At 48.5% G+C, this 10581-nt stretch overlaps 2 protein-coding genes across 2 annotated transcripts; both read right to left on the bottom strand.

Annotated features, from left to right (window-relative positions):
* Positions 1-7214: 7214 nt before the first annotated feature.
* On the bottom strand, positions 7215-8932 carry TLNRD1 (talin rod domain containing 1). Its single transcript, XM_012466943.2, has one exon. The coding sequence runs from the start codon at positions 8930-8932 to the stop codon at positions 7856-7858; it is 1077 nt and encodes a 358-aa protein (XP_012322366.2). The 3' UTR covers positions 7215-7855.
* On the bottom strand, positions 8925-9062 carry LOC135270552 (uncharacterized). Its single transcript, XM_064366102.1, has one exon. The coding sequence runs from the start codon at positions 9060-9062 to the stop codon at positions 8925-8927; it is 138 nt and encodes a 45-aa protein (XP_064222172.1).
* Between the last annotated feature and the right edge of the window lie 1519 nt (positions 9063-10581).

The raw sequence follows: 10581 nt of genomic DNA, 5'->3' as shown, positions 1-10581 counted from the left end.
TGTATGACTTTGAGTAACTCCTTAAGTAAGGTAATATTTTATTTAATACAGAGAACATGACTAATACTGCCCCAGACACATAATAAATGTTTGCTAAATCAGAAATTTTTACCATCAGCCTTGCTAATTCTAGACCCAGCTAATGAAGGGCATAGTATCATTACCAGCAACTTGCCCCTATGTGACAATGGGCTAATGCACTCATTTGTTATTAATGTGAATCTAGATGTTTTGTAGCTGCCCGGGATGAAGCAAAAAGTCCCAGTGAACTCAAGAATTGCCAGTTTTTCTAGGAACCTTCGTGGGCAAGAAGCTTTGCTTGAGCTCCAGAAAAAGAGGGAAGGAACATTTGAGCCACCTATAAGGATACATCTTCAGCTAGGCACGGTGGTTCATGCCTGTAATCCTAGTACTTTGGGAGGCCAAGGCAGGAGGATCACATGACATCAGGAGTTCAAGACCAGCCTGACCAACATGGTGAAACCCCGTCTCTACTGAAAATACAAAAATTAGTCCCAGCTACTTGGCAGGCTGAGGCACGAGAATTGCTTGAATCCGGGAGATGGAGGTTGCAATGAGCCAAGATCACACCACTGCACTCCAGCCTGGGTGACAGAGCAAAACTGTCTCCAGAAAAAAAAAGAAAGAAAGAAAAAAAGAAAAGAAAAAGGATGCATTTTTAAAAATTATTTCATATCTATTCACTTTTTACCAATCCACTTTAGTTATGTGGATAATCCAGGTGGAAAAACTCCTATTTCATTCTGATTTATCATGTTGCTGAGCCAAACCAAATATAAAGCCATCTTCATGGGGCTCTCCTTCGTCACAGCCACACTTACATAATGATCCCAGCAGAACCATTTAAAGAAACAGTATAACAGAAATTGCCCGGAGTAGTATGATTCCATCATGAAGACAGCTAAAATATCAGGTGATTTATTTGTGTCAGTTTTACGGACAGCTTTCCATTGCATTTCAAACACAAAATGCCCATATACCTTAAAAATCAATTTTGAAGTGATAAGTAGAAGCATGCTTATGTTTTTAGAAATATCTTTATCACGGAACCTGCATGAGAAGGAATGTTTAAGTAAAACTCAGCTGCCAAGTAAACATTTAGAAAAATCATTAACCCAAAATCCTATCTGAAGGAAGATGCTAGAATGACCTGGCAGTTAATTTTAGAACAGGAAGTTGATGGTCATCAAAATGAGGAAAGTTAAACGGAAAGGGCATCAGTGTTCCAGTGAACACTAAATGGACCTGGCTTTCCTACAATAATCTCCACTTTCTGGAGGTTTATCATCAATGTTGGTCTCTTAAAAAGTTGGTAATATAACCAAGGTAACTAATTAATGATTTTTCACTTAAACAATATCTAGAGTACCATCTAATATTGGGTAAAATTAGGACAAAATCAGAAGCTATTAAAGCTTAGATGATGCACTATAATTTCAGCAGTTTTTCAGGTCAGTATGCTCATTAAACTTGAATGCATAGCATGTATATTTCCCTTCCTGAAACACTGGATTTAAAACATTCCCTCTCTATGTCTACTTCAGCAAAATCTCGATACCTGTTACCTCAGACATTTAAACAGACTTGTCAATCAAACTATGACCTATAAAGCTTAAAATCAGTAAATGGATTCACTTTTAAATTATGCTAATGAATCTTAATTAGCATTCAAATCTTACCTGAAGTCTAAAATGTTTGATGTGTTTTAGACAGTCAGGATAGGAGGTATGAAACTACACAGAACCCTTCTCAGAGGGAAAACAGAGCCAAGCTCATCACCTGGGCCATCCTTGAGGATGTTAGAGTATATTTGCTGTGTCAAGTTACTGGAAGGGTTAAGGCAAGGTTATTAAGAGAAACTGACTTCAACATAGTTTTTTTAGATCAGACTTTTGCTGACTTTATGAAGAAGACACAACTAGTCTTTTTTTTAATTTATTTAATTTTGTAGGAGGACAGGGTCTTGTTCTATCGCCCAGGCTAGAGTGCTGTGGTAAGAAGATGGCTCATTGCAGCCTCGACTTCCCAAGCTCAAGTGATCCTCCTACCTGGCCTCCCAGGTAGCTGGGACTACAGGTGCATGCCACCATGCCTGGTTAACTTGTTTTTTTGTAGAGACACGGTCTTGCCAAGTTGCCCAGGTGGGTCTTGAACTCCTGGGTTTAAGCAATTCACCCATCTCAACTTCCCAAAGTGCTGGGATTACAGGCATGAGCAACCATACCTGGCCAGTAGTGGTTCTTATAAAGGTCATCACAAGGCTTTAGATTTTATGTGATTTCATTTAATTTTTACAATGGGAAACGTAAGGCACAAATGTTTAGATGATATGCACGGTAATACCTGCCTACCTCACAGGATTGCACTAAGGACTCAATTACATAATATACATGAAAGCACTTTATAAACCAAAAGATCTAAGTAAGCATAATAAATGCCTAGGTTCCCACAGTAAAGAAAGAACTATGATTCAGTCATGGCCACTGCTTTTATCTGCTTCTCAAATATTAAAGAGACAGAAATCACCTGGAGGTCCTGTCAAAGCGAGGGCTCTGATTGGACAGGGTCTGGGCCAGGCCAGGCAGACAGTCTGTGTTTCTACCAGGTTCCAGGGTGATGCCAATGTCAGCTTCTGGGACCACCCTTTTGAGGAATTAGGCTCTAAAGTATCATCCTAATTCCTGGTTCATGGTCAGCCTTAGAGAGCAAATTTCCTGGCAGGGCAGTGGCTCACGCCTGTAATTCCAGCACTTTGGGAGGCCGAGGCGGGTGGCTCATGAGGTCAGGAGATCGAGACCATCCTGGCCAACATGGTGATATCCCACCTTTACTAAAAATACAAAAATTAGCTGGGCATGGTGGCACATGCCTGTAATCCCAGCTACTTGGGAGGCTGAGGCAGGAGAATCGCTTGAACCTGGGAGGCAGAGGTTGCAGTGAGCCGAGATTGCGCCACTGCATTCCAGCCTGGTCGACAGCCTGATAGAGACTCCGTCACACACACACACAAAGAGTGTATTTCCTGAGTATATTGCAGACTCTGGTTTCCTTAAAGTGAGCTTTGGAATAAGGCTGTATACTACATCTGGTTCAGAACATAGTATTTTACAAACTCAGTATTAAAATGTTCTTTCTTGGGCAACCAAAGAGCTAAAGGGTTGTATTTTAATTAAAGTGTCTGCTATTCCGTTTTCCAGGATAAGAGTCAACAACATGTAAAAACGTAGAAAGCTGTTTTGTCAGTTCACTATTCCATGATTTCAGTTCATCTCCAAAGGCTGGCGGGAGATAGGGAAGAACCCTGTTCTTGTAATCACATCCCCGCCTCAAAAAGAAAAACCTGGATTCTCAAAGACTTCGAATCGACAGGAGACCAACTTGTCTTTTCTATCTGGAGAAATGGTCTCAAAATATCCAGGAGAACAAAACCACCTGAGCAAACAAGTAATTTGCAGAAATGCTGATGCCTCCTGATAGGGAAGTACTCTGGGCTCAGACCTGGCAAAGAATAAAAAAGAAACCCACAGCCCCTGTAGGGCTGTGGTTCTGCAACGTGGGCACGCATCAGAATCACCTGGGAGGGCTTGATAAAACACAAACTGCCACACCTCAGGAGTTTCTGATGGAATAGGTCGAAGGTAGAGCCCAGGATGAGACCGACGCTGAGGGTCCTACAGCCCAAGCTGAGGTTGGTCTGAGTCTAGCATTGAGTCTCGACAGCAGCTTTCCTGAGAGGAACAACGTCTCCCTCACAGCTGCACACCAGCACCAGCAGTGTCTAGCAGCACACACAGTTGGTCCCCAGTAAATATTTGCCGAATGAATGACCGTTAAAACTTTCATTTCCAGGAACAATTTTACTACTTGTTTATGTATACTTGCTGTGAGTATCTTATATACAGATTCATTTCAAAAAACATAATTACATATATGCTGGGCACTATAGCCCTTAACCTTAAGGGGTCCACAGTTAAACTGACCCCAATCATAGACACTAATATCACACTTTTTCCTTATAATACCCAGATAGTTAAATCTTAGAGCCTTCTGCCACTGAAGTCAAAACAACTCAGCTATCTAAAGAACCCTAAATAAAACCCTGCTTAGTCCAAATGGACCAATTCATTGCACACACACACACACACACATACACACACACACAAAATTAAGAATTTGCCAGGAAAGAACACAAATACCTGTCCCCACACTGGAAACTCAGGGGCCTCCTTAAAGCCTCTTCCAGTAGCTGCTAACCAGAAGGCAGCCCAGGGAAGAGCCCCAGGTGAAAATGCTACTAAATCTTTAAGGATCTCTTCTCTAAATCCTTCCACGTTCACTGAGCAAAGCTCAGAAAGAATTTTGGCAGTCATTTTTCAAATCCTCTGCCTGATCTGCATGTTACCATAGTCGCATTCATTCGGAAAAACAGGTGTTTCTGTTAAAATTAGCTGTTTCAAACTGCCAAATATTTTAGATCCCTATGCCAGCTTAAAAAAAAAAAGTGTGTATAAAATAACCAATCAGATGTAACTGCTGCTTCCAGAATTATAAAAATGAGGATGGGGTGAGGGTGCAGTGAGGGGTGGGGAAGAAGGCAAATACACACACATCACATAATTTGTATATTTCCTAACATCACCCAGAATGAATAATAAAGACTACACTTAAAACGGGCAAAGAAAGATGGAGCTGTGCTTTCTTCTGGTTAGGTCTTATGTTTGAAAGACTGTTTTTGTTCCATTTACTAAGTTGACTATCATAAATAATGTCTTTTGTTCCAAGAACGTAGCCATAATGATTTCCTTTTCTCATGACCATTCCAAGGAAGGTTCTCAACATTCCCTGGTCAAGATGATGTGCATTAAGCCTGTATGAGAAAACTTGCCCTCAGACGTCAGAACCTAAGGATTAATGTCTTAAATTTAAACTCTAGTGTAGTTTAAAAATTAAAAAAAAAACAAACAAAAAACCAGCCTACTCTGATTTTATTCCTGGAACCAGTATCTCTGCTGACCTTATTAAACCCTATTATGAAATAGGCCTGAGACATTGCCTTTTTAAAAAATCAGGGGCTCCATTTAAAAAACAAGTTTAGCAACCTGGGACATTAGAGGAAAGTTAAAATGTCAAAGACCTGTGCCCAAATCCCTTGCCTAGCGTTCCTCACTGCCGCTTCTTGAAATCTGCTGGAAAAAAGTACAAGCAGAATTCATTTTAAGACACCTTCTGGAAGAAAAGCCCTGAACTTTATCTTATAAATGCAGAGGGGGTGGGGTGAAAACACTTACGTTTAGAACTTTCATCAACTTCAGAGGATAGAGATTATGCATGTTACATGACCAAATGTAGAATATAGAGAAACACCAAGAGCAACTACCATTTAGGTAAGAGGCTTCAAAATTAATTTAGTGACTAGCTAGTTAACTTATTCCAAAAGGGAAAGTGATTTTTTTTAATTGGCTTGAGCTGTCCTGAAAATTGCTTCTGCAAGGAAAGAGTCCAAGAAAAAATTGGCAATTCTTTTTCTTAATCTAATACCAAATTTACAGATTTCTGGCCCTTATTTCACTTAATGTTTGTTCTTTTCAGTTTACTCTCTGTGATCTGCATAGGATAAACGAAAATGAACCATATAATCAAACTTATGTACATTCAATAAATAAATAAACATTTCTATAGGCATGCAGGATTGTCACTGGCACAAGTTCGAATCCCACCTCTCCTTTTGAGACCATTTCTCCAGATAGAGAAGACAAGTTGGAAATCTTTGCGAATCCAGGTTTTTCTTTTTTGTTGGGCAGCGGGGGGTGGGGGAGGTGGGGTGGGGGTGTGGGGTGTGTGATTACAAGTCTAGGGTTCTTCCCTACCTCCTACCACCTGAACCCCATCCCAACTTTAAAGGGCAGAGGAGAGGAATAAAGATGCTCAAGGTCATTTTCCTCTTTTAAAGACTTCAAAAAACCAAAATGTACCAGGATTTAAAAGAGAAAAACTACCCCGTAGTCATTTTTTTTTTTAAATGTAGATACCTGACCACTTTAAGACTTTTCAAACTTCAAATTCGGGGTGGTGAAACAGTCCTAGCCTTATCTAACACAAGTTAAAGATATTTTATATGTTGCATTTCATATCCTTGTAATAAAAACAGCTATTCAAACAAGTAAAACAGTCAATATGACTCTTCTCTCTAACGTATTACAGTAAAAAATGCTTTCTTTTCAGATCTGTGGGAACTGCGAAGGTTTAAGCACAACAAATCCCAAGAAAAATGTAAATGGAACAAATCTAAAGCTCGCACGAGTTTTTACTCATGGAGCCCTCCCAGGCTTCAAGCACTGTAAATAGCTTTGTTGTGCTTTTAGTGGAAGATGTTCAGAATTTAACTAGGTTCAACAAACTATACGCCCCACCACCACTCACACAAAAAGGCTCCTGAAAACGTCTGCAGAAAAGACATACTACCTTAATATTACTGCAAATTTCAATCAACAAAGCATTCTTCCAACACACAATCAACCACGGAATTACCTTAGATCGAGGTCACAAAAACAGGCCCTTGGCCTACAATTATGTTCTGGCTCTAGAACGTTCTGAACATGCTTTCCAGGATACTTCTTCCTCTATTAAGCAGTCTAGGAGCCTCTCTACATTTTTTCTAAAACCGTGAGGATCTTGTCTTACTAGATCTGTGTACATAAAAGACGCTAACTATTCTCACTTGACGTACAGTACTTTTAACAGCTCTATCCACAGAGACTCTGAGATGGGAAGGCTGGCATACCGCACAGGATCAGGAAGTGCTTTAATCTGAAAATGACAGGCAGAATACAAATCATAATTCAGGCAGCCTGAGCCACTGTTCCTGATGAAAAAGTAAGCGGAGACAAAGGTAGCTAAACCACTTTCCAGGAAAAATGAGACAAAACCGTCCCAGGCACTCTCCATAACCCAACTCCATTTGTCACCTGCCTTTGAAAATAGAATGTTACACATAGTCCTCTCTTCGGTACCAGGCTGCTCAAGGGAGTACTTCTTGAACTTTACTTTTTCTTGAGGAAAAAGCAGAAAGGATTGGGAATTAGGGGCCCAGCTCACTACTACTGAAATAGCTTTCTCACAGACCCTTCCCATACACGACATGCAGCATGCAAAATTACAATTATTGAAAAATCAACAATCATTGCAAAAAGCCATCTGAGAAACATAACATTTTAATAGATGAAATAAATACTCCAGTACATGCAAGGTAAAAACTTGACGTTGGGGGAAAAAAATCACTCTATAGTGTAAATTAAAAAATAAAACACACACTCACAGTAGCTTCCCCCCATTTGCAAATCACATGGCAAATTCATACTCTTTCCACACCAAGTATACTCCTAATTCAACACGATTGCTTAAAAAAAATGACATACAAAACAAGGTAGCTACATCCACGTCTAAGGAGTGAAAACTGAGGTAACCTTTCTTTGACTTAAAAACACAAAACAACAAAAATGAAATGAACCCATGACCTCCTTCCTGCCCAATTAATAGTAAAATTTAGTTGAGAAATTCCGGAAGACGGGCTGGGGTAGGGGGCGGGAGTGATAACGAAGCCAGCAGATGACACCATCTTCCAGTCCCTACCGCGTGGGGGCTGGTGGACAGACACCTGGGCCCTCCGAGTGCGTGAGTAGGTTGTGTGCATGGCCCTGCCTTGTGGAAGATTCCTTTCGAGCATTTAATGTTGGGGAGGGTAGGGGGTTTCACCTATGATTTCTTTGGTATAAATGGAGAGGGGCAGAGAGTATCTTCCTTTAGTCTGGGGTGGAAGAAGGGGTATGGGGGGGTGCTAATTCACAGAATTGGAATTCACTGGCGGTAAAGTCCTGGGCGAAGACCTCTCCCTTAAAGCCTGAGATAGCAGGGTGCAGCCTTCAGACACGGCGCAGGCCGAGTTCCTCAGCCTCTCCCTGTGGTCCGACATCTTGGCGCCCCCGTCGGGGTGCTGCGCCAGATCCCTGAGGCACTGGGTCAGGAGCACGCAGGCCGACACCACGCTCATGGCGCCTCCCAGGATGGCGGTCTGCACCGCCTTGCCTTCGGCGCTCACGGCTGCCGCGCGACCCAGGAACTGCGGCTCGGTGGCGAAGCCTACCAGGGCGCTCACGGCCTGCACCAGGGGCCCGCTGAAGAGCGCGCAGCGGCTGCGCGCCAGCTCACTGGGTGCCACCTTCACCTCGCGCACGCAGGCCAGGAGCGCCGACGCGCTGGTGCTCATGCACTTGACGCCCAGCTTGAACTGCTCGCGCGAAAAGCGGTCCCGTGACTTGTCACTGGCCAGGGCGCACGCGTCCGTCAGGAACTTGAGGTTGCGCGACAGGCCCTGCGACACCTCCAGCAGCAACTGCGGCGTCATGTCGGCCAGCGGCGTGGCGCGCAGCACGGCGCAGCCCTGCTCCACCTCGTGGCGGCAGCGCGTCACGCGGTAGCGGTCCACCAGGCCCGGCTGCGCGGGCTGCGCGCCCGGCATGGCCACAGCGGCCAGATAGGCCGCGTGGGCCGAACACTCGGTCAGCGACACCACCAGGTCGCCCAGTTCCACCAGGCTGTCCCCCGCCTCCCCGAAGCGGCCCATGTTGAGCTGGCTCTGCACGTCGTGGGTGAGGATGGAGAGCCCCTTGGTGCGCGCGATGATGGTGTCTCGGCACTGCTCGAAGGACTCGGCGCCGGCACCAGAGGAGGCGGGGCCCTCGAAGAGCACGGGCCGCGCCTCGCTCGACAGCAGCAGCAGGTCCGCCACCAGCTGCATCTTTCCTTTGCAGTGGTCGCAGACGGATACCAGCCTCTTCCGCGCCCCGCCGATGGCGCTCGCAGGAGCCGGAGAAGCCGCCTCGCCAGTGGGCTTCCCAGCACTGCCGCTAGCCATCGCGCCCGGGGGGCACTGGCATGCCGCTGGGGAGCCCGCTACCACCGCCGCTGCCGCGGCCACTGCCGCCGCCCCGGCGGCCGTCGCGACTCAGCTGGCCAAGGCCGCGGTGCCTTCTCCGCACCATCATGCCATCCACCGCTGCGGGCAGAGGGCACTGGGCTGCGGCGGCGGGATCTGGGGCGGCGCGGGGTGGGCCCGAGGGCCAGCGAACGCGGGAGGCTCTTCGGGGCAAGGGGAGGGGCTGCAGCTTTCGGCCTCCTAGAGGGCTTGCAGGAACCATGAACCGGAGCAGAGCAAACTCACTGTCCGCGCTCCTTGTCGTCGGGCTGCCAGGAAAGTCCCTTCTGCTGGTTTGCTGCCGCCGCTGCCTTCCTGGGCATGGCCTGGCCCAGCCCTCAGCGGGGAGGGCGGGACGGGGAAGCTGGGAGTTGTCCTTCCTTCCTTCCTTTCTTTGAAATCAAAATCCTTTTCTCGGGGAGGAGCGCGGGAGGCAGCTCAGGCGGGTTCTGCTGTCAGCCGCCGCGCTCGAGGCCACCTCGGGCTCGGCGGCGCACGTGGGCTTCAGGCGCCGTGACCCCGCCAGGCGGCACTTCCCCGCGACGGCAGCCGGGTCTGGCTCTCTGGGACGCGCGGCCACCCGGGGCGCATCTCCTGCCTCCTGCTCTCGGGAAGCGGCGCTGGCGGCGGCAGGGCAGAGGGTGTGGCCGCTGTCGCGGCCGCGCGGAGTCAGAGTCGGGCGGGAGCCTGCACTGATTGCGCACAGCGGCCGCCCCGATCGCGCTCCAGCTCTCGCCCGCCCGCCACGCCCGGGAGTGCCTAGCGCCGCGGCGGCCCCTTCCCGCCTCGCCGGTTTACAGAGCGCGGCCCGGCGCCGCGGCGGCACGCCCTCCCAGACCGCGCGCCCGGCGGCCCGCCGCTAGCTGTCGGCGCGAGTCCATCCCCGTCGCCTCCTCGTCTGGGGCCCGCAGCAGATGAGCTCTCCCAAGGCCCCCGGCCCCGCGCATCGGACGCCCCCGCACGCGTCTCCCTGCGGCCGGGCCAACTCAGAAGGTCCCCGCGGCGCTGCGGCAACCGGCCCGGGCCCCGGCTCCTGCCATTTTTGTCAACCGCCAACTTCCGAGCGAGCGGGGAGAAACTGAAAGGAAGGGCGGGGGCCGAAAAGCAGAGGGGAAAACACCCGCTTCCTCTCCGCGCGCGGCTTCACCTCGGAGCACGGCCGTGGCTGCGCCGCCGCCCGCAGGGGCTGCTGGAGGCTTTTCCTTTTCCCGTCCGCGCCTCGCCCCCGGGCTCGCCGCCGCCGCCGCCTCGGCCGTAACCTCCCTGGAGCCTATAGAAATCTTTTGTGTGGCGTCACCGCCTTTCGTTTAAATCCCGCTTCCTCCTCTCGCCCTTCCTCCCGCCCACTCCGCCGCTCCCGGATGCTTGCGCGATGCGCTGCTCCTCCCCCGGGAAGCTGGGTGGCTGCGGAGGACGCCGCCGCCCAAAGCGGACGCGGCGGGCGCGGGGTCGGCGGTCCCGGGACTCCCCCGCGGTCCTGGGCCGAGAGACTTGGGGAGAGGACAGGGGAAGGCCTGCCCCGGGCCGGGGGCTCTGCGCACACCCACGGGAGACCGGGGCGCAGCCGCCCGCGAGCGTTACGTAAGCTC

This window comes from Aotus nancymaae, unplaced genomic scaffold, assembly GCF_030222135.1.
Source record: "Aotus nancymaae isolate 86718 unplaced genomic scaffold, 86718_ANA_hifiasm-v0.15.2.pri h1tg000064l_0, whole genome shotgun sequence".
NCBI classification, from domain to species: domain Eukaryota; kingdom Metazoa; phylum Chordata; class Mammalia; order Primates; family Aotidae; genus Aotus; species Aotus nancymaae.
Note: the sequence above shows the minus strand (reverse complement) of the source record. Positions and strands in the feature narration are given on the sequence as shown.

Excerpts from the sequence above, each read along its gene's own strand:
- LOC135270552 (XM_064366102.1), bottom strand. The coding sequence starts at position 9,062 with ATGATGGTGCGGAGAAGGCACCGCGGCCTTGGCCAGCTGAGTCGCGAC.
- TLNRD1 (XM_012466943.2), bottom strand. The coding sequence starts at position 8,932 with ATGGCTAGCGGCAGTGCTGGGAAGCCCACTGGCGAGGCGGCTTCTCCG.